Source organism: Sesamum indicum, linkage group LG11, assembly GCF_026168435.1.
Source record: "Sesamum indicum cultivar Baizhima isolate 11 linkage group LG11, ASM2616843v1, whole genome shotgun sequence".
In the NCBI taxonomy this organism is placed as follows: domain Eukaryota; kingdom Viridiplantae; phylum Streptophyta; class Magnoliopsida; order Lamiales; family Pedaliaceae; genus Sesamum; species Sesamum indicum.
The window spans coordinates 12276213-12301234 of record NC_142667.1 but is presented as its reverse complement, the minus strand read 5'-3'; the positions used below and the strand labels follow the sequence as shown (position 1 = coordinate 12301234).

The 25022-nt window shown below is 33.9% G+C and overlaps 3 protein-coding genes across 3 annotated transcripts; 1 reads left to right on the top strand and 2 right to left on the bottom strand.

The window, feature by feature from the left end:
• The first annotated feature begins 3275 nt into the window (after window positions 1-3275).
• LOC148785101 (uncharacterized) lies at window positions 3276-10019 on the top strand. The gene is made up of 2 exons (XM_088875224.1): window positions 3276-3564; window positions 9055-10019. Exons 1-2 carry the CDS (start codon window positions 3276-3278, stop codon window positions 10017-10019), a joined length of 1254 nt encoding a protein of 417 aa, XP_088731350.1.
• A 1420-nt stretch (window positions 10020-11439) lies between these two features.
• LOC105173927 (putative inactive cadmium/zinc-transporting ATPase HMA3) lies at window positions 11440-15894 on the bottom strand. Its single transcript, XM_011095846.2, has 9 exons — window positions 15567-15894; window positions 14633-14890; window positions 14461-14558; window positions 14115-14370; window positions 13900-14037; window positions 13264-13591; window positions 12926-13128; window positions 12541-12743; window positions 11440-12441 (listed from the first exon to the last, which is right to left on the bottom strand). Exons 1-9 carry the CDS (start codon window positions 15766-15768, stop codon window positions 11476-11478), a joined length of 2652 nt encoding a protein of 883 aa, XP_011094148.1. The 5' UTR covers window positions 15769-15894; the 3' UTR covers window positions 11440-11475.
• Window positions 15895-17617: 1723 nt separating this feature from the next.
• LOC105173878 (putative inactive cadmium/zinc-transporting ATPase HMA3) lies at window positions 17618-22919 on the bottom strand. The gene is made up of 10 exons (XM_011095780.3): window positions 22607-22919; window positions 22228-22447; window positions 21247-21504; window positions 20850-20947; window positions 20509-20764; window positions 20296-20433; window positions 19856-20183; window positions 19532-19734; window positions 19171-19373; window positions 17618-19075 (listed from the first exon to the last, which is right to left on the bottom strand). Exons 2-10 carry the CDS (start codon window positions 22427-22429, stop codon window positions 17972-17974), a joined length of 2790 nt encoding a protein of 929 aa, XP_011094082.1. The 5' UTR covers window positions 22430-22447; window positions 22607-22919; the 3' UTR covers window positions 17618-17971.
• Window positions 22920-25022: the final 2103 nt, after the last annotated feature.

The window sequence follows — 25022 nt, the reverse complement described above, 5'->3', positions numbered from 1 at the left end:
CCAACGTAAAGATGTCGGGGAGTAAACTTGTCAGTGAGCAGGACTTTTTGCCGTTTAGGGTCAAAGCCCTAATAAATTATTAATGCTCAACTCCTATCCACCTAATTAAGATCCAAGGGTCTTTAGATCTGAAGGGACTATAATAGATCCAGATTTTCTGGTCGGGTCAGACCTAAATCCAATTTATGCGCGTGTTTGTGTTTTTTTTTCATGCAATAAATCAAAATAAAATAAAGAATTCTTTTCTAAAATTCCTCTATGGAGTTAACGGAAGAATAACAAAGTAGAAAAAGAGCATAGATCCAACGGTCATTGGCAAATTCCTCTCCAGAATTCAAAGGAGTTAAATCAAACATAGTCACTTTCTAATCGATGCTTGTCCAAATCGTCGTGCTCTGTTGCGGAAATTCTGTCCATCTCTTCCACGAAGCAACGGAATTTCGCCATGGTCCTTGATGGTGGAGGACTTGAAGTTCTTATCGTGGAGGGCTTGGTCTAAGCATGGATCAAATATAGGATATCGGTTGATACATATTTGGATCGGTTAGGACCGTACCGATATAATCTTTCGATTCTGTATATTATTCGAAATTATTTGGTATCATTGATAATATTCGATGTTATGATTATCTGAATTCAATTATATCGCTGATAATATTGTATCATAGGTAATCTTTATATTGTTTCACACAATTAATTGAGCAACTTCCGACCTCTTGTAATTGGAATAATTGAGCAACTTACAGCTGAAGTTGGAATAGTTTCAGTGCCCATCACGACAATAATTGATGGCTCAGCCTGTTTAAGAAGCCACTGGATGGTTTAACCATTAGTTTGTGGCCTAATTCTAGCTAGCTGAGTGCCATGTTTTGTGAATATTAATGTCATACGAAATAATCTTGCTTGAACTATAAACAATTATGTAGTAGCATTTTTGTGTATATATTTTATTCTTTTGTATTAATTTCTTAAGCGCTTCTATAATTAATATTATCGATGTTCAATGTGATAAAAATTGTAGTTTGTAATTATGTAGTAATTTGTGATACTTACACTTTATATATATATATATATAATTTTACTATTTTTTGGGAATTTTTTTAAGCATTGTATAATATTTTATTTTGTATAGCCCAATAATATCCTGATATATGCAACTGATGTAGAACAATATCGGCCGATGTTATTGTCGATACCACAACTTTGAACCATGGGTCTAAGAGGAGTGTTAATTCGGAGAAGAGGGTTTTCATTTTTGCATTGATGGTAAGAAGGGCATGCGCATGGGCATTATTGAGTATTATTGGGTCTATACTCAGTCCATACCCATATATTTTATTTTAGTGGATCTGTATTTAAATTTGAATTTTGGTCTAACATAAAAATAATGAGTCTGAACCTGGATATCTTTTTACCAGTTAATAGGTTTACAATAACCCCTTTGAAAAATTTGATTGGTCCAATGCGGCAAGCATGCATATTAAACTCGAAAATGGGTGGTCGTAGGGGTCGGCACGAGGTATGCAAGGGAGTATTAACTTTTAATTGCTTATTTTTTATTCTAAAAATAAATAAAATTTGAATTTAATTGATCATGATTACTTTCTTTAACTAGCTAATTTTTGTGTGCTTTTATAACTGAGGAGTAGGAGTGGGCATTGAATTGAAGGGATAGGGAGAAAGAGTTGGAACAAGAATGAGAAAGTAAACCCTAATAAACTCAAACACTCCCTATACATATTTTATTTTATTTTTTATTAAAAAAAAGTTGGGTATCCTATCATATAGTTCGAATAGGAGAATTTGATTTGAACTCAACCCAATATTTTGTAGTCGGGTGATTGAGTTATTCGATACTCAAAATTTTTAAAATAAATTCAAAAAATTATCCAAACTCTAAGTGATCGGGTCTGGAACCGAACTATCCGATCCAACCACCCCAACTCGGGAGTGAAGCTCAAGGGTTAAAATGTTTGACAACTGCGAATGGCTCAAAAGATACTTTTAATTCGATCTTTTTCCTATTCGACTTTATTGTGTAATATCAAATAAGCGGTTGTTGTAATTGTAAATTGTAATGTTTATTGTCCAAATTGAGTTTTCAGTTCTACTTTAATTGATGAAACATTAATCAAATAACTAGTCGTTGTCGCACGCAATTCTTGTGAACATATAACAAAGAACCATAGCGTGAGTTGAAGAGAAATATAAGCTTTTGGAAAGACACAAATGTAGTGTGAGGTGAGGAGAAAGAAAGAAGTTTGTGAGAAGAAAGAAATATGAAGTGAGGTGAGAGATAAAAAATATAAATTATAATTATTGATTTTATTAAAAATATGAAAGTCTGTGAGAAAAAACTATGGAAATGGTGAGAGAGAAATTTGGAGAAGTGGGTTGAGAGAAAAAAAAATCATAATTATGAGATTATAAAAAATATTAACATTACTATTTTGATAAAAAAAAAAATAAGGGAAGAAACAAAAGAGTAGATTTGGATATTTAAAAATTAGTACGATAAATTAGTTTTCTTTTATAATAGTATAAATATTGCTAGTTATAACCATAACAAAATATCGTATTTTTTTTAACGACACTTATTTGGTAATTAATTCACTTATCTTTTTTTCCCTTTTTAAATGGATCAATTATAATTATATTATGCATTTTAATAATCAACCAGTTAATATACTACAATTACCAACTCAAATGTTTATTACTTTCCAATAGCTACTAATACAGTAGATTAATACCACAACGCTGGTGAAATTTGCACACATAATCTTTTAGTTATAAAACATCAATTTCACTAACTAAACCAGACCTCGTTGACGTGTATATAGTTCACTTTTCATTCACAGCATTCAGCATTATGGATTATATCCCATCAAATTGAATTTGAATTAATACTCTTCCACTATAAAAAAAATTAAATTTTCGCTACATAAATGACCACAGCTTAAAAATCGTAGAAAATCAATACTATTACTTATGGTTGAATAAAATCAAAGCAAAAACTCAAAATTTTTACTAGAATTAATCAATATCCGCTATGGTTTTTAGCCATAGCCATAATATTTGTTATGATTTTAATCATAGTTAATTTTTTACCACACTTGCAAAAACATAAAAGTTCCGTTGCAAAGTTGGAATTAATTTTGTATTTTTCATAATTTTCACCTTCATTATAATAATTAATCATAATAAAAAATAATATTTTTTCTAGAATCCCCAAGAGAAATGCAGCCTAACCTAACCAAGTTTTGTTTTCTGCTAAAATGGCTGCCACAACTTGGCGACAAAACCTGCAAATACCATATCCGAAAACTACGAAATCCGACACTTGCCATAATTTTGCTTACACGGAACATGCAAGCAACAAACTAAACAAATATATACAGTTAAGCGTATTCGGAAGCTTACGTTTCTGGCAAGCAGTCGACGTCGCTCCTTCAGGCGAGGCAATGTCTGATCCATCTGATGAGACTGGCATGAAAAGAAAAGAGCAGAATGTAGCCAAAGACAACTTGCCGGCCGTCCAAATTAACTTAGGTTGCAGGACTACCGGCAAGTCATCCTTGGCTGCAATCGACTCTCTGCTTTTATCCATGGAAGTCTCTTCGATGGAAATGCATGGAATTCGTCGACCTATACACCATTAATATGTCAAAGTGAGTCGTAAAATTTATGGAGTGTGTGCATATATATATATATGAGCATTATTCCATTAAAAAAAAGGTAGAAAAACTGTTCCTTGTGATCAACAAATATAAATGTATTAATCTTTTGAGCAAATAATAATAAAAAAAAGGTGGAAAAGTGGTGGTCTCGTGGCTAAGGAAAGACCACATCAGTTGAGAAAGTTCCAGTTCGTTCTATCTTTATTTTAGTATGCATAAAGTGTGGGTCGCTATGCTTATTGGCTGAAACTTGGATGACGTGACCCCACTTCCTATTTATGAAAGACAAGACGGGGCAGATAAATTCAAATTTATATTTGACTTTCTGATAATATCATATAATTTATAAGTTTTCTTGCATAGCATTATAATTTATTGTAAGTTAAATAAATTTTTTTTCTGATTAAATTATTACATTTATTTCAAAAAAATCTTATCTGGATCAAATTTAATTGAATTAAACTAATTAACAGTAGACATAATCATATTTGTTAAAAAAATCATATAATAAATATAACGTGGTATGTAATTTAATTGAATTTGATCAAATTTAATCCCAACTGGAATGTTTTGGCGAATTGAATTCTTTAACTTTATTGAATATTTTTATTTAAACTTTTTTCATGTTTGTGGGTTCTTCTTTTTCTTTATTTCTTTATTTTTCCAATAATTTTTGATGATGAAACGGGTCGCCTCATAAACTGGACGTCCCATCTACACTTTGAAAGGATCAATTTCACTTTGCTCAAATTATGAAAAATATACATTTTGCTCCTTTTAATTAATATATTTTTGTGAAAGAAAATTATTTAAGAAAATATGAACCGGAATGAAATAATTATACTGTAAGCTGAATGTTAAATCCAATTACAGTAATTTATAATTTAAGTAACTTAAATTAATCTTTTTACATTATTAAATGCCAGAAATTCTTGAAAGTTTCAATATTTTTAAAAATTTCGTAAAGACACACACACATATATATATATATATATAATTTGAAATAAAATAGACTTATCTTAGAAGGGAGGAACAATATATATTTTTCTATAGTTAAATTAAAGGCCCAAAATGTTCCATGTATACATACATTTAAACAGGGAGAGAGTAAATATTCATTTTAAAGGACAAGAAGCTGTTGACAACTTGTTCCACCCAATTTATTATTAGGGTATATTTTTTTTTAGTAAGTGGATTATAATTTATCAATATTAAATATTTATATTTAATAATAATTGATAATGGTATTAATTATATATTAAGCATCAATGTTAGATAATTATAATTAATCAACACTTTTTATATATTAAAGTAGAACAATACTTGTTACTAAAATAGAATAGACTAACGTCCCATAAGTTGGTGAAGTTCGAACTTATGACTTTAAAATTACGGGGCCTTAATTTCGTCAATTAAACTAGACCTCGTTAATATTATTATATTTATCTTCTAATGATAAACATTACTTGTTAATTTAAAAACAGTATAACACAATACAAGTATATATTAAAATATAACATATAGTCTACATATGTCATATTAAATAATTATTTTATAAAAAATATTATAATTTACTAAGTTGTTGATTAAATTTATTTTTGTATAAAGATTAAATTTATAAATAAAAGTACTATAATTTATTATTATCCAAAATAAAATATACAATATTGGTTAATAATTATAATATACGGTCAATTTTGAGTATAAAAAATTGATAAACTATTGAATATAAAATTAAATATATAAAAATTTTAAAAATAAAAATATATATATATAAAAAGTTGAAAAAATAGAAAAAAAACTCGCGTGGCTCGCGAGCTGATGCATAGAGAGAATTGAGCTCGAGCTCGAGCTCAAATTTACTTAAGCTCAAAATCGAGCCTTTTTAGTCAACTCGACTCGTCTGCCGTCTCTAATCCATATTAAAGAAAGAGTAGTCGTGTATCTAGAAACGCCTCGCTTTGCGCTCTGATGCTGCTGAGTGGTATCCTTGAGAAGAACGTTTTTGCACTAAAACCAATAGAAGTCGTGTTCGTTATTGGATCACTTACATCTCAAAATCAGTAACCGACGTTTTCCCTGTTTTCAGTGCAAATCCGTGCAATATACTCGATAGAATTGAAGTTGATCTTGACAACAAGAGGAAGAGTCCTCAACGGTATATTTCATTTTCCTATACAAAATTTTATATATATATATATATATTAAACAACTTCTGTCTTGCTATTTTTATTTTGATCTACGTATGATGCAAGAATAAGATACATTTATAATTATTAGGGTAACTATAGTAAGTTTTCTTGAAATTTGTTATAGCTATAAATATTTTTTTATTTTGAAAAATACTAACATCATTTCTATTTTAACGATCGTCCAACAACTAGTTCAATTTATTAATCTTCGCTAGATTTTCATTAAGTTTTTTGTAAAGAACGGGCTAAACCATGAATTATAGTTATACTTATTTTTTTTTTAAAAAAACTTATGGATTAACTGCACAATTTTTTATAAAATACTAAAATTTTTCATCCATCTCGTCAAATTTTTTTATAATTTTTATTTTAAAAAAAAAAATACAATAAAGGCAAAGTTGATAATTTTAAACCTTCATACAAAGATTACATAGTTTCAACAAACATTAAGAAAGTATTCATAATTTTTCAAACAATAAGGGAGTATTCCTTATTCATGCTAAATCTCAGAAAAACATATTGTAATTTGCCTTAATTATTTAATTTAAAAAATATATAGGTAACCGTGCATAATTAACACAGGTTCCTACACTATAATTTAGTATATAATGATACGGGCATCAAATACAATTATTCAAACAAATTTAATATGTGCATATTATACAGGGTGATATATATGGGATCGACCCACTTGGAGTTAAATGATTATATCGTCCTCCAAAAAATAAGAAAATGACCTTATACTCTAAGGACCCATATGTTTTTGTAGGATAGAATCTAGTCTACCCGACTCGATGACATTATTTATTATCCTGGCCATTCAATGCACCACGTTGAAGGCTTATGATTCCGTTCACGTTATATTTATGTGATTGATTTAAGCGAATCTAATTTATAAGTATCCCAACTTTATCTGGAGTCTTATGTGGTGTCACACGTTTTATATACAATTTTTTTATCATCAAATCGACTTTTTTTAACACAGTAATCGTGGAGATATATGTAATTGAGGCATAGTCTATGGGTTTTTACCTTTAATTATGGTTGCAAGATCTGCAAATATTAGATCGTGACTCAAATCACATGGGGTACGCTAATACCAAAAATGAACTAATTTTGGTGGTAAATTAAGTAAGAAAAAAAGCACATAGACATGTAATATTGTAATGTCGGTTCGTAAATTCATATATATGTTCCTATTTCAAGTCTCACAATACAAATAAATAAATAAATAATAAATTGTAAAACAGATATATGAATATTTGAAGTCCTTTTTTTTTTTTATTTTTTCTCATAGAGTGCCTATTAATATATCTTTTGATTCTCAAAACGCCACTTGCTCTATTTCAGCTGTATATATATATATTACATTTTTTGTTTTATTTAATATATATACACAAATATGTACATAAAATTTACGTTACTTATTTTATACCAAAGCATTATATACGTAGTATATATATGATAAATAAAGTAAAAAAATGCAATGAGTTTGAATAAAGAATTCAATTTAATAAAAATCAATTTGGGAAGATTCTAATGACCGACGACTACATTTGGCTGCATCAAACTAATCACATCATATTATTTACATTTACGACGAAATCGTCAGTTTTTCATCAAATTATATGTACCTGCAATGAGATGAAAAACATTATATTAATCATATAATTCGTTGAAATTTGACAAAACTTAATCCAAGCTAGAATTTCTCATCTCAATGTAAACCCTTCGCATCATGACATAAACATACGCCAGGAATATGTAGATAAATCAATTGAGCCTGGCATGATAAGCCGAGAACAAACTGTAGCCAAGAACAACTTGCCGGGGCGGAAGAGCAACGACATTCTGCAGAAACCAACACCGCCGGCAAGTCATCCTTGGCTGCAAACCATTCTCCACCTCTTCATGCAAGACTGCAAGAGAAACACACACACAATGTGCTGAATAGGTCTCTCCCTCCACATTCAATTGAACCATGGTTTCACCCTTTATATAGGCAGAGAAACGGGATCCGATAATGGAAAAAAGACATATATAATTTTTTTCCTTTTCTTGATAATGAAAAGAAAAGAAAATGAAATGAATATGTAAGTGAGCTATGAAACGGCAGTGTTGAATGGGCCCTGAAAAAATATTCTTTGTTAGGGTCAACTTTCCGAAAGTGGCAGCCACAAAAATCATTCAGATTCTCATGCCATATTGAAAACAAAGGGAAACTTGCCAAATATGGGCAATCTATCTAACTTTTTTGTGCTCATGAGTAAGTGTCCATGTGGGGGGTGGGGGGTGGGGGTGGGGTCTGGCCAAGAATGGTTGAAATCAGATATGCTTTCGATTTTGAAAAGAGTGGGGAAATGGGAATAGAATATGGTATCCAGCTAGCTATTGGAAAGGAGAGATAAATGTAAACAATTCTCTAATAATTATTCAAAGAATTGTGGAATTAATGGAATGGTCAAGCAAGCAATGAAGAAATAATGACACGAAATATCAAGAATTTGACTATGGAGGAATATAGAAACCGAACGTGGTTCTCTTGCTTGCTCACTTTAAATGAGCAGTATTTACGTTCTATCAATACATTAATATAATAAATTATAAGTTCATATAGAGTAAAATAAATATATATATTTGGTAGAATTCGAATTTATAATTATATCAAATTCGTTTATGGGACTTCAACCTTAACTATTACTAAATTAAGGTATCATTGATTTGTGCGCCCATTTTCGATATCCTTTGATTGGTTGATTATCGTGCCCTTTATGTTTTCAAATTAATTTTTCTCTCCTTCTATTCTTCCAAAATATTATAAATAAAATTTTGGGATGCATGTGTAAGAATCATATGATATGCTATAATAATATTATGAGGTGGGGGTCTGAGATGTAAATGCACATTGACTTAATGTTGAAGATTTTAGAGTTTTGGAGGCATAGAACTAAAGTGGTGGAATATTTATGATCAGATAAGAGGTATCATCGGCCTACACAATATTAACTGTTATAAAAATCAACAATAAAAGGACATCCCATGTTATGTCATTTCATTAAATAGTACCAAAAAAGTCATTAATCAAAGTAACCATGACAGTTTGGCACCCCACACGTTGAGATCTCACAAAGAATAGCAAAAACACAGATCAAGAAGCAAAAAACATAAATCATTATCTTACGCAGGCCGACTGGAACTCGTCCGTTCGGTTATTCAAGGCGTGGAGTGTTTCTGGCTCCAAGTTTTTCCCCTTCCAGCGGTGGTCATCGAGAAAATTCACCGTCTTTGTAGGAATTTCCTATGGAATTCTAGGAGGGCGCCAGTCGCTTGGGAGGAAATCTGCCATCCCAAGGAAGAAGGGGGACTTGGTATTCGGCACATACAGTCCTGGAACGTGGCTCTACTTGCTCGTGTATTATGGAACATTCACCGCAAGGCAGACACGTTGTGGGTACAGTGGGTCAACGGTGTCTACCTCAGAGATGCATCAATCTGGGAATGGCAACCGAAGAAGGGGGATTCTCCACTCCTTCAACGGCTTGCCGAAATCCGCAATAGGATGATCACCGAATTTGGGTCTTCAGAGGCAGCAATTGAGCAGATGACGAGATGGTCCACCCTAAAGGGACTCCAGACGTCGAAAGCCTATGAGTACTTCAGGCCAAAACTTGCGAGGCAGCCTTGGAAAGCAGCTATTTGGAAGGCTTTCATCCCGCCGAAGTACTCGTTCATCATGTGGCTTGGTCTGCGCAACAGATTGGCTACACGGGACAGACTCGATTTCCTCCATGAGGAGGACTTATGTTCACTTTGCATCAATACCAAAGAATCGGCCAAACACCTTTTCTTTGAGTGCCCGTTTAGCACCTACGTTTGGTCACATATCCGAGTATGGCTTGGGATCAACCGACGTATGTCCACCTTGCATAGTGCGGTGAAATGGCTCAAGAAGGAGAAAACCGGATCCTCCGTTCATAACAAAGCACGACACCTCGCTTTGTCATGCACAGTCTACACCCTTTGGCGGCATCGTAACGAATTCATTTTTGAGGGTGCAGTACCCAATCCCGAGGGCCTTATTATTTCCGTGAAGATCACTGTCTATAGGGTCCTCTTGTCACTTTTCCCGCACGGTTTAATTGCTCTTTAAACTTTAGTGTGGGTCTTTTGTATCTCTCCGGGTATACCCGGAGTACCTTGTAAATATTACGGATGAATGAAAACTTACAATTCACCCCAAAAAAAAAGAAGCAAAAAACATGAAAACTTGACTCCCTACAACGGAGTGTCGTTTCATAAACAATAGCAATAAACTCTTTTTAGAAAACAAAATGACAATTTTATACCACAAACGGTGTTGTTTCACAAATAATAGCAATAAATGCATTTTAGCAAACAAACAAACCCCACATGGTGTTGTTTCACAAAACAAAGCAAAAATGCAGTTCAAGAAACATAAAACGACAATTTGGCACTAATAGTACTAATTTAAGTGAGCACATAGTCTAAGTACAACCTAAGTTCAGAAAGTGGTCTAATCTGAACATAAGTTCAAAGTAATTTAAAGTTCAATCTAAATAGTTTAAGTTGGCTTAGTTGGTAACTTTTTTAGTTTTACTTTATTTGTATTATTTTGAAAATTGAAATGCTTGAGATAAGATTCGTGAAACTGAACTCGATTCTTTAATTTTGGGCACAGTCATGCTAAGCTGTTGTGATTTGAAACAATTGAGTTTAGACTAATTATGCTTATTTAATTTTCTTTGACTTGAAAAAGTATTTTAGTTTATGTAGTCGTGAGGCTGCTGATCAGATGTAATCCATAGATTTGTAGGAAATAAGTTTGAAATTAGTAATACACGTTCGAAGTTTTGAGGTTGTCCCCTACCAAAATACACTTAACAGTCAAGTCAGACGACAGGGTGTGTTTTGGGATGGTGCCACTTGTCTCTCATCCAAAGGACTAACTCAATCAGGCTTAGGGTTGGCCCGAGCCACCCTATTGGAAAACAGGCGGATCCTCCAAAGTCTAGGCCTCAATGAAGACTATCTTGATTCTTGGGTCTAAGCCCACATCAAGCAACGTGGAGTATTTTGGGTATTGTTGAAGTAATTATGATCAATTAAACTACTTAAACAAAATGTTTAATTTAGGCAATTATCAAGTACTTTGCGCACGTTTGAACTAATAAGGATAATTTGATTGAAGTATTTTAGACTATTTATAATTAAACAGTTCACATTAATTACATTTACATTTACCTAAATTATTAAATATAATCTTAAATTAGACCTAAAGGCTAAAATTAAGAAAACAATCCTAAATCAGAAACTTTTCCTAAAACTCAGTCAAATTGATGATATATTGACTATACCAATACTGAGTGAACCTAATCCAAATTAATCTAATTCACGATTTAATTATAAATTCCCTAATCAGGACATAATTTCTAAAATTGCCTAAGGGTGTATTTGGATTGATGAACTTGAAGTTATTTCAAGAATTTGGAGAAAAGATTTCAAAAAATTTGAAAACATAGTTCAATATTAGGATGAAATGATTTGAAACCCTTTAAATATAGAATTATCCAAACATATTTGAATGATTAGTAGACAAGTAATGTGTCGTAGAGGCTGCCGTTTTTGCGCCTTTCAGCAGACTCAACTACTTTCTTACAGCAACTCACCTTCTCTGAACAACCATGGCTTGAATTTGAAGAGCCCTTATGCTCAAATTTCTGCTCCTCTACTACTCTGTCATGTAGCCCGTCATTGTTGTGCCTTTCAGCCGATCTTGAGCAACTATTTTCCTTACAGCAACTCGTCTTTGACGAATAATCATCGTGCATGGGTAGTATCTCTGATTCCAAATCTTGATGATCCATAACTTTGGCCTCATGGAGGAGATGACAATTTGCATCACAATCATGCTCGTCAGCAGCGCTGCAGCGTTTCTCTTCCCCACAAGAAATCGAATCAGATGAACACTTCTTGGAGGAGCATGATTGAAGCTGACACTTATATTGAGATTCAACATCAAAACAAGGAGAATTATCAGTACTTGAGGAACAGCCAGGTGTTCTAATACGCTTCTGCTTTTGGACGACATTTGCGTTAGTAGTAGACCGATGACATTTTTGTGCTTGTGTCGGAGTTCCTTGCAGTAGCAGCATGCTGTTGAAGATGACTAACAAGCAAGTGCCGACATCAGTTAGGACTGCAGCCCAAACGAGTGGATGTCCGGCTATTGCTAATCCCAAAACCGCAGCCTTGGTTGAAATTGCTATGATCACGTTCTCGATTATTTTTCTTTGGACTCTCTTTGCTGTACGTAATGCTTTCGGTATCCTTTGAATGTCGTTTGACATAAGAACGATGTCTCCAGTCTCTGTTGCAAGTGCAGAGCCGTTTATGCCCATTGATATACCAACTTCTGCTGCGGATAGTGCTGGAGCGTCGTTGAAACCATCACCGGTCATGGCTGTTGGACCCTCTTTCTGGAGCTCTTTAATTATTCTTACTTTGTCTTCTGGCAGGAGTTCAACGTGAACGACATCTAAAATCCCTGCTAACTGATTGTGATAATATTTAATTAGAAATAATTGCCTTTTAACTACTGAAGTGCAGTTATACCAAAGAACTTCAATTTCGAAGGCTGAATTGCTAGTTACCTGAGACTGTGCATGCTTGGCAGCTGTGTAAGAATCCCCAGTTAGCATCACAGTCTTGATACCCATTGACTTCAGCTCTTCCAATGCTTCCTTTGCTCCCGTTCGACATGCATCAGAGAGACAGAAGATGCCGGCAGGAGATGACCCCAAGAATATGTAACCAATGGACTTTCCTTCTATGTCATAACCTTCTAATTTCGGAACTGGATGTCATAAGTGCAAAGGTTATTGCTGAAGAAGCCCAAAAGAAAAATGTAAAAATATGTGTTTCTTTGGTAGAGTTCAACAAGGTAAATCATCAAATTTTGACAAACTTGTTTGTTGAAAAGTGCTACTTTGCCTAGGGATTCAATATAGACGAGAGTCACGAGATCAAGTTTTTCACCTGCGGTACACCCTGCTCTTGAAGCAACTTTCCAGTTTCCAACGTATACGTCTTTATCCTCAATTCTCCCACAGATCCCTTCTCCTGGAAAAATTTGAAATTTCTCCACTTTTTCAGGCTTCGGCTCAATTGCATGTGCTCTTGCAAAGTCGATGAGAGCAGCTGCCATTGGATGGCTCGATTTGCTTTCGATGCTCGAAATCCTGGAAATATTACCAGAGATATTCAGTTCATACTCCACAGGCATCGTCTACAGTTGAGGAGAATTCAAATGCTACATGACATATACTTCATTAGCCCCACAGAAATATGATAAAAACAGAAAAATGGGTTCATACCAATAAAGCAGTCTGCTTAGGCTAACATTATCCTGGAGGGATATGAAATCCGCCACAAGAAATTCTCCCCTTGTTATCGTCCCAGTTTTGTCAAAGGCCATGATCTTTATATGAGCAAGAGACTCAAGATGCTCGGTTCCTTTGAACAGAACTCCCAGCCTTGCTGCTTTTGATAGTGCACAGAACATGGCAACTGGTGTGGACAAAACAAGTGCACATGGACATCCACTCACCAAAACAACAAGAGCCAATTGGTACCATTCTTTCTTATTCCTGACTCTGAATGCCACAGGAACAATGACCAAGAAAGCCGCTATCGCTAGTATGGCTACAAGAAAGCTTGAAAAGAATATGTGAACATATAAGTGCATGATTTTAAAGACCTAACAAATTCTTAAGGTTTTAAGGACGTACAGTTTCGTACAGAGATGGCATTATGTCAAATTAATTAGAACATATATCACATGTTCATATATTTGTACAAGCATTTCTTTCCTGCTTTGCTCTATATCCTGACAGAGCAAAATATTTTCCTCGACGATTCTAGTAGTAAAATCCTAGGTCCAAACAAAAGCTTAACAGAGTAAATGTTTTCATCTTATTAGTTTGGGTAGGAAAAGAACTTGAAATTACTACCAGGAGCGTAGTATTTGGCACACTTGTCCATAAATCTTTGAGTTCTCGACTTTTTGTTTCGAGCATCTTCTACAAGTTTCGCCGTTCTGGCCACCACACAATCTTCTGCTATTGCCGTAGTCTTAACAGTTATATAGCCTGAAAATTGTGCATATAGAAAACAAATTTCATGGCAGTATCACAAAAGGCAGAGCAAGGAAAGGTCAAATTGTTACCATTGAGATTGATCGTGCCAGCCCAAACAAGGGAGTCCTTCTCCTTGGCTACAGGAAATGATTCTCCTGTCAAAAACTTCTCGTCGACTTCACAGCCACCATCTACGACAATTCCATCAATAGGTATAACTTCACCAGCCTTCACAGCTAGTACCATGTTCAACATGACTTCGTCTGCATTGATTTCTTCACCTGTATCAGCTAGAACAGCCCTTTGGGGTACTACATTAACTAACGATGACATAACAGCTGTAGCCTGTATAAATTAAGAAAAAAATCATCATCAGAAAGTACTTTCCTAGAATAGTAATCAACTCAAAAGTAGACAGACATCTCCATTTCAGACCTTATGGCTTGCCCTCGACTCTAGCCACTGAGCTATTGTAAACAGGAACACCATAGTGCCAGCTTCCCAGTAATCATGAAGAGCAATTGATCCTGAAACTGCAAGATGTAATATGTTATTAGGTTGCTACATGTCCCTACCGAGACCTATGTGTGGCTACTAGACAATGTACCTGCAATCACAACAAGGACGTTGATATCAAGTGTAAGATTGTGAACTGCCAGAACTGCCTTTGACAAAATCGGTAGCACTCCCATGGCAACTGCTCCGATGGCTAACCATCCAAGGGGACTGTAAATGTATTTTAGAAATGAAAGCAAGAGTAATACACTGCTGATGATGGCATATGGCCTTGGCCATTTGTTCTTGTAGTTTGGCTCTCCGTGTACTCTCACATTTGCCTCCAACCTTGCTCGATTCAGTGCTTTAACTGCAAAAGAACAACACCCAGACACATGCAAAAAAAAAAACATAAATCTCCACCACAAGTGAAATAAAATCAATTTTTATACAATCAATGTCACTTCTCAAGTACAAAAGATGGACAATGAGGTATCTCTTTTGACCTAAGTTGTTAGTACTCCAAGTTCAGATTGCAATCAACCAGTTCAGAGCAATTCCCACGTACAACAGGCTTACGGGCCTGGGGTGCAGTAAAAATATAAAAGTTGCATATACGGAGAGGAGAATATGCTCGAAAACAAGAACTGCATGCGTCATAGATATGATCAACAACATGATAATCTTGCCAACTTTTTTCATAAATCTAACTTTTTCGCTCGTCTATCCCTGAATCACTCATTAAATATTAAGAACGCTGCAGGCCACCACAGGCTGGAGACAACATTAGAAAAAGTAAAAACTACTTGTTGCATAGCCAGAAGGCCAAAAAACCTAATCTTTCCTTTCTTCTCATCCACCCTTTTCATTCAACTGTTCACTTGGTGGATTGAGCATCTAACTAAACTGCATCCATATCTACCAGAACTAAAATCAGCAATGCATGAATCATTGAAAACGAAAATTATGACAAAAAATACACAGAAATAGAGAACAATAACTAGTTAAAGAATTCGTATACAGGTTATGAAACGTATAGTTTTTACCTATTTGAATCTGGGAGATGAGGAGAGAATCATGAACAACAATCACTGTTTTGGTCGGAACTATAACAGAAAAGTCCTTAACTCCATCAAGTGAACTAAGAGTTCTCTCAATCGTTGGACTCTCTGAGGAACAGAAAAGCCCCAGTACATCAAAGTAGCTTTTCTGGAACTTCTTCCCCACATTTTTGTCAATGGCCTCCATTTCCAACTTTCTTCAGTTCCTGTGTGCAAAATTTACGAGGACAGATCTCCAAAGGAATTTCTAACCAGAGCAGTATTGTAATGCCTTGAGCAATTAACTTCACACACACACACACACACACACACACACACACACAAATATCATGTAAAGCAAAGCATTTGATGGTATGAAGAACTGAGTATTTCTTGAAATCTGCCTGAAAATTTATTTTGATTACGGCTTATGCAGAGGGGCCTTGATATGAACAAGTAAGCAAGCTAGTGGGGATTTGCAAAGGAAGCATTTAAATGTATACTATATATAAATCATCATCACTCTAAATAACTAATTTGGTACATTTTTAGATGGACATACCAAATTATCATTATTTATTGAGATAATAATATATTAATATCTATGTAATTAATTGTATGCATGTGAATTGATTACGATTGTATGAATTTCAATAATCAATAGTCAATATACGATAATTATCAATATTAATATGAATAATTAAAGCAATATCTACCATTACAGTTCACCCGGGCAGGTGTTTGCATGATCTTGTTCTTGTGTTTTTTGCCCGAGGCTCATCGCTTTGGCTTGATTAACTCTGATTTGAGGTTTTAATATTATTTTTTTTTAAAAAAAAATAAATTAATAACTACCATTACAGTGATTTGAAAAAAAAATTCAATTTCATCAATTAAATTAGGGTCATTCGCCTCTTATTCGACTCATTATTTAAAATCTTTATCATTTTTATTTTATTGTATTTTTTATTTGATTTGTATTATTTTAAATTATTCCTTTTTACTTATTATAATTTAACAAATATATTGAAATAGCTAAATGCATTAATTTCATATTTTAAAACTTTAAGAACACGAATAAGGTGTGTAAGCAAAACTTATTTGGAAATTTGATATAGCATGAGAAAAATAATGAAAAGAATTTGGTCGTACCATTGCATATCAACCCAAAGAATTGGAGCGTCCGGGAATTTAGAACCCGAGTGAGGTTGGGATGCACGCTTTCAATATCTTTTGATAAGAAATTCGGCATTGTTCACATGAATTTGTATTTATATGAGTTATGAATAATTTAATTAATATAAAATTACTCATTATTGCATGGGTTTTTTAATATATATATATAAAACTGTGATATAAAATAAAAAAATTATAAAAAAAATAATCACAGTGTGAAGGATGAGAAGAACGAAATATGGAGTGAGGTGAGAGAAAATAAATTATAATTATAAATTTATTAAAAATATAAAAATTTGTGAAAAATATATATGTAAGAGAGAAATATGGAGCAGTGGGGTGTGAGGGAAAAAATTGTAATTGTAATATTATTAGAAAAATATTAAAATTACTATTTTGATCAAATTTTTCTTTGAAGCGAATATATAATTATTGGGTAAATTTGGGTATTAAAAAATTTGTGCAACAAATTTTTTTTTTTATAAATTATAATAGTAATCAAGATTTAGAACCGCATCGGTATTCGTGGCATGTTTCCTCTTCACTAAAAGTACCAATACTTTGGTAGCAGCCCTTTTTCTGGACAGCCTACGTTGCTTATACACCCTGATTTCTTGTATGTTTGAAGGAGTATTAACAATTCCAACATTTTTAACTAACTTGAATCCTAAACTGAAAATGTCGATCCAGAAATAATAATAAAGATTTCTTTAATTAGTTGGTAATATTATTTGATATTTTACAAATTTCAAATTATTGTACATGCATCCATCATTACATTTAAATTTCACTATATAATCATATAATAAGATATTAATTACTTATATAGATAAATAAATAAATATGTAAAATTTCTTGATCACGAGGTCTCAGTCTCACCGTCTACAAAAATAAGACATTATCGGCAAAATCTGGAAAGAACATTAGTTCAGAATTTTGACAGCTAGTTCAAATCGCAAAAATCAGGACAAATTAGTTGAGAAATTCCGATCGAGTGGGCAGACATGTCTGGAGTTAAGCTCCAACAGAGGTTTGCACCTTTGGTCCAAAACCTTCTTTCTGCAGATGATACAATATTGTATTGAGAAACACTTTCTAATTAAGTTCATAGATCCTGATCATCAGCCTTCTTGCACTATCCACTTTCAATTGATTCTGAAATGTCTGTGACTAATTACGTATCCGGAGGCCGAATCTGTAAAGGTTTAATCATTCTTACACTTGCTTACGTATTATTACTCGATCACAATTTCTGATAGCCCTCTCAAACTCGCTCCAACCTTTCCATTTCCTTTGCAGCATTCTCTTCTCAAGCTGTTGCAACATCCATGCAATGTTCGTCCTTTGAGCTTATCGTCGTGATTTGCACAGTGGTTTTCCATGCAATGATTGTTATGCATCACCTGCTTATCAGATATTGGTGATTGTGAAGACCCCTTATGCTCACATTTCTGCTTCTCTACTGTCTCATGGAGCCTGTTGTGTTTGTGCCTTTGAGCAGATTTTGAACAACTATTTTTCTTACAGCAGCTCTCCTTCTTAGGACAACCATGGTTGTGTGCTGTCTGGGACTCCAAATCTTGATCATGCATAGCTTTTGCCTCGTCGTGCTGATGACAATGTATTCTCTCTGATTTCAGATCATGATGATCCATAGCTTTGGCTTCATTGTGGTGATGAGCATGTGCATCACAACCGTGCTCTTTAGCAGTGTTCGAGCATTTCTTTTTCCCACAAGAACTTGAAGCAGAAGAACATGTCTCGGAGGAGCATGTTTGAGGCTGACACTTCTTTTGAGATTCAACATCAAAGCAAGAAGAATTATCAGTATGTGAGGAACAGCCAGATGTACTACTACACTTCTGTTTATGGACATGTGAATTAATAGTAGACCGACAACATTGTTTTTGTTGTGCCGGGATTCCTTGCAGTAGTAGCATGCTGTTGAAGATCACTAACAAGCACGTTCCTACGTCAGTTAGCACTGCAGCCCAAACGAGGGGATGACCGGCTATTGCTAATCCCAAAATCGCAGCTTTGGTTGAAATTGCTATTACCACGTTCTCGACTATTTTCCTTCGGACTTTCTTTGCAATACGTAAAGCTTTGGGTATCCTTTGAATGTCGTTTGACATAAGAACAACGTCTCCAGTTTCTGTTGCAAGTGCAGAGCCGGATACGCCCATTGAGATACCAATATCTGCTGTGGCTAATGCAGGAGCATCATTGACACCGTCACCTATCATGGCCGTTGGACCCTCTTTCTGAAGCTCTTTAATTATTCTTTCTTTGTCTTCTGGCAGGAGTTCAGCATGAACAACCTCTAAAGCCCCTCCTAACTGATCGAAGTATTATTTTAGCCAATTTGTTTACAAGAATTTATCCCAAACATAATTACCTTTAGCTACTGATGGTGACACTATCAGTATTTTACCTGAGCCTGTGCATGCTTGGCAGCCGTGCAGGAATCCCCAGTTAGCATCACAGTCTTGATGCCTATTGACTTCAGCTCTTTCAGAGCCTCCTTTGCTCCCGTTCGACATGCATCAGAGAGACAGAAGATGCCGGCAGGAGACGGCCCCAAGAAAACGTAACCAACGGACTTTCCTTCTACGTCATAACCTTCTAATTTCGGAACTGGATGTCAAAAGTGCAAAGGTTATTGCTGAAAAGGCCCAAAAGACAAAAACAATAATATGCTTAACTTCTTCAGTACAATTCAACTAAGCTGATCATATGCTGTTGAAAGTGCTACTTTTCCAGAGTTTCAATGTAGAAGAGATTGAGTTTTTCACCTATAGTACACCCTGCTCTTGAAGCAACTTTCCAGTTTCCAACATATATGTCATTATCTTCGATTCTCCCTAAAATCCCTTCACCTGGAAAAATTTGAAATTTCTCCACTTTTTCAGGCGTTGGCTCAATTCCTTGTGCTCTTGCAAAATCAACCAGAGCAGCTGCCATTGGATGACTTGATTTGCTTTCAACGCTTGAGATCCTGGAGATGTTCAACTCATATTCTAAGGTCGTTTCTACAGGTAAGAAGAATTCGAATACGATAGGAGATATACTTCATTAGTCCTACACAAAAATGATAAAAACATAAGAGAAGCTTATACCAGTAGAGCAGTGTGTTGAGGCTAACATTATCCTGGAGAGATTTGAAATCTGCCACGAGAAATTCTCCCCTTGTTATCGTCCCAGTTTTGTCGAAGGCCGTGATCTTTATACGAGCAAGAGTTTCAAGATGCTCGGCTCCTTTGAACAGTACTCCAAGCCTTGCTGCTTTCGATAGTGCACAGAACATGGCAACTGGTGTGGACAGAAGAAGTGCACATGGACATCCACTCACCAAAACGACGAGCGACAAGTGGTACCATTCTTTCTTATTTTCGACTTTGAATGCCACAGGGACTATGGCCAAAAAAGCTGATATCACCACTATGGCTGCAAGAGAATTCAGAAAGAATGTTTTCCTCAATAGTTCTATTATTAACATCCTATTTCCAAGAAAAGTTTAACAGAGTAAGTATTTGTATCTTAGTGAAAATTTACTCACCAGGCGTGTAGTACTTGGCGCACTTGTCTATAAATCTTTGAGTTCTCGATTTTTTGTTTTGAGCATCTTCTACCAGTTTTGCCATTCTGGCCACCACGCAATCTTCCGTTACCGCCGTGGTTTTAACAGTTATGTAGCCTAAAAAATGTGCACCTAGAAAATGAATTTCATGGCAATATCCAAAGGCCGAGCAAGTAAGTGCCTAACTGTTACCATTGAGATTGATCGTGCTAGCCCAAACGATGGAGTCTTTCTGCTTGGCTACAGGGAATGACTCTCCCGTCAAAAACTTCTCATCCACTTCACAGTTACCTTCCACAACAACTCCATCAATAGGTATAACTTCACCAGCCTTCACAGCTAGAACTGTATTCAACTTGACTTCGTCTGCATTGATTTCTTCACCTGTATCAGCCATGACTGCCCTCTGGGGTACTACATTTACTAACGACGACATAACGGCTGTAGCCTATATGATTAGAAAAAAATTCCATCTTCAGAAAGTACTTGTATAGAATTAACTCAGAAAGAGGCAGAGGTTGCAGTTTGCAGACCTTATGGCTTGCCCTCGACTCTAGCCACTCTGCTATGGTAAACAAGAAGACAATAGTGGCAGCTTCCCAGTAATCATGAAGGGCAATTGATCCTGAAACTGCAAAATATCATATAATTTGTTAGAACTGTAATTAAAAAATTTTAAATCTATGATCCATTATACCGAGACAGACACAACAATGAACTAATAAGTCAAGATGTTCAGATTTATTTTCTGAGATGAACTATGATGTGACCTGTAATTGTCATGAACTAACTATTTGAACATCAGCAGCTCCAGTTTAAGATATAATATCTCCGGTAGCTGCAAGTTTCCATCAAGAGCTAACTCTGTGTCTATTACCAAATTAATGCTTTTGTCTAACTGGAATATGAAAAAGGTTGCTCATAATATACCTGCGATTAAAACAAGGATGTTGATATCAAGTGTAAGATTGCGAACTGCTGAAACTGCCTTTAATAATATTGGTATGATTCCAACAGCAATTGCTCCGATGGCCAACCATCCGAGGGGACTGTAGACGTATTTTAGAAATGAAAGCAGGAGTAATACACCGCTAATGACAGCATATGGGCTTGGCCATTTGTTCTTGTAGTTTGGCTCGCCATAGGCTCTGATATTTGCCTCCAACCTTGCTTGATTCAGTGCTTTAACTGCAAAAAACGACACAAAGACGCAAAAGGATAAACTTCCACGTACCTCACAGAGTTTGAAATAAAATCAATTTTCATTTGTTCAGTGTCACTACTTAAAGACAATAAGAAAGAAAATGAGATATCCCTTTCGACCAAGTTGTTCATAGTCCAATTTCAGGTTGCAATCAGCTGGTCTTTTGAAGCACGCGTACAACAGGCTAACAATTCTGGGGCGCAGTAAAAATCAGAAAGTGATATTTATCTGTATACAGTACTCTTCTTGTGTGTATAGACTTATACATACATGCAAGCATGTATATGTACCTACATACAGAGAGGGGAATTTGCTCTAATACAATAATTGCATGCATCGTCAACATTTTTAACAGCATGATAGCTTTCCAGCCAAATATAGCCAACTTTTTATTCATAAACAATAACTTTTCTTCACAATAACTCATAAAGTATCAAGAAGACCGGCGGCCACCACCGCCTGGAAACAACCTTAAAAAAGGCGAACCTAATTTTCCTTTGTTCTTATTACACCTTTTTCCTTCAACTGTTTTCTTGGTGGATTGAGCTAGCATCTAATTAAATGCATCGATATCTACTAGTAATAAAGGAAGGCAATGCATGAATCTTTTCAAGTGAAAACCATGAGAAGAAAAATACCAAAAAAATAGAGAGCATTTAAAGAATCAATATATCACTGAATTATGCAAACATATATATAATTTTTACCTATTTGAATCTGGGAGATGAGGAGAGAATCATGAACAACAATCACTGTTTTGGTTGGAACTATTACAGAAAAGTCCTTAACTCCATCAAGTGAACTAAGAATTCTCTCAATCATTGGAATCTCCGAGGAACAGCAAAGCCCCAGTACATCAAAGTAGCTTTTCTGGAACTTCTTCCCCACATTTTTGTCAATGGTCTCCATTTCCCACCTTCTTGAGTTCTTATGTACAAGAAAATCATAAGAACAGATGTCAACTACAAACTCACACAAACACACTAGTAAAGTACCACATATATACAAATGTGCATGTATATATCAGTGTGTGAGATGGGGTGGGTGGGTTGTTATCGAAGTGCATGCAGAAGAGTTCTTGCAAACCTTGTGATAATTGAAAAACTGATGATTTCTTGAGATCTGGCAGAAACTATATCTGATAAAAGCTTGTGCAAATCGAAGAAGCTATGTAGTAGCTATAGTGTGCGAAAAGGGTAGATTCAGAAAAAGAATGTGGAGTGGAATTCATGGGCATTCTTCCTCATATCTCTCTCTATTAATGTTGTCATTCTGTCTCGTGGGTTGATACATAAATAGCTCAGAAATCAGTTGGGAACGACAAAGTTGGAATCCTCATGTAAATGCACAATCTCGGCACGCTTGTTGATTGGAATATATGCTGTCCTTCGGTGCCCGCCTGAGGACCGGAATGAGAATTTTGCACCTATTTTTTCAAGTTGTTAAGCGGTAATTAAAGAAATGACAATAATGTTTTACAGTACTTTATCGTGGTATCAATGTGTGATTGATACGTATTTTTCTTTTAAATAAAAAGTTAAAAATATAACTAATTTATATTATATTACCACTAAAATATACGCGATAAAAAAATCATTTATCGAAAACACTAACCTCTTTTGCTTTAGTTTAACAAATTATACTGCAAAAATGACAAAAATGTACATTCTGAATGTTGACTTTAACAATGTATTAGACGATTAGGTACACTCCCCTTAAGGTTGTTAATTATATGTACAAACTATGCAATATCACATTCCATAATTCTGAATCCGATACGATAAGAATTTTCTCATTTTATTCTTTAGTTAGTACTAAATCGAATAAGAATGTTTACCTAATGTCTTTTTTTTTTTTTAATTTCATTGACGGGGTTATTTGCATGAACCTCCCTTAGGACTTCATGTTTAAGTGAAGACTTTCCTTGAGGAAGGTTGACCGTTAGTTGATGGTTAAATATAAGGGTAAAATTATAATATTACTTAATATAAAACGATAAGAATTAAGAATAAAAATGAAGTAAATAATTAATGTGACGTCCAATATTGAAATTATCATGAATATTATAAAGTATATATATATATATATTATTAGATTATCAAACTGAATTTGATTTGATAATTTGAGCGAATAGTAATTTTTTTTATCATTTATCACAGAAACATAAACTTATATATATAGCAAATTAAAAAATAAATATAGAAATTTTATTTACCGTTTAAATATAAAAAGATTTTAAGTTTATGTAGTATACATTTCGTAAATGAATTCAGTCTTATTTTATTAACTTAGCAAAAATAAATAAAATAATATAAGAAATTACTCATAATTCAAAAGGTTATTTAATTTGGACTTATTTTATGTTTGGCTTATAAATAATAAACAATTATTAAGTGTCCAAATTATTAAATTGAAATCAAATTTTCAGATAAAAATCAATTTGATATAATCTAACAATATATACTAAAAATATTATTGCTTGATAATGTCAATGTTGGATGTTTCATTAATTATTTATTTCACTTTTAACCTTAATTGATTTTATTGTTCTGTATTCAGTACAATTATAATTTCACCGTTGTATTTAACCGTTGACTAACAGTCAACTTATAATTTCACGGGAGGTTTTTGTAGCTAATATTTCTAAATTTAGTCGCATTTATTGATCATCAGGTGGAGGGCGATAAGGAGGCACTACAGTAAAATAAATTAAAAATTAGAAGAAAAAAAGAATGGTGACGATTTTAAAAAGAATGATTTTAAAAAAATTATTTTATCACATGAGTCTCACAATAATGATTTTCAAAGTTTAATGATGATTATTATTTTGTCAAAATTATAATTAATAAGAATTAGTGAAAAAATATTGTGAATTAAATTGTCTTCACTTATTGTCACTATAAATGTATTTATTATAACAGCTTTATACACAATTCTTTTCATTAATAATTATACATAGACAATATCAAAATTACTGTCACTCGATATATATATTTTTGCCGCAACTTTAAACTTATTACTTGATATATTGTCACTAATACTAAATTTATTTGCAGTGAAGATGGGATGATTAAGATCGTGCGAAAAATATAATTTTAGTTCATTCTATATGTTGAGAAAGTGTAACATTGTTGTTGCAGTTGTATTTTAGCTGGTACGTACATTTCTATGGAAATTTTTATATATAGCATATGCGGAAATGTTGAAGTTTATGAATTATGACACTTTAATAATAAAGATCTTTTGCCGATGCAACTTAATTCTTATCGTTTAATATCTCTCATCCATTCTGTATAATGTGAGTGCGACACTCCTAAGATAATTTAATTTTGGAGTAGCAACCATCCATAGTGCGAAAGTCTAGGATTCATCACACTAGTGTGTATGTATATATATATATATATATGATAAATTGCAATGAATTTCTATAATTATAATACTCTATTATTATTTGAAGTATAAATTATAATTTCATCCACCTAATTTGATTCTTTTAGGATTT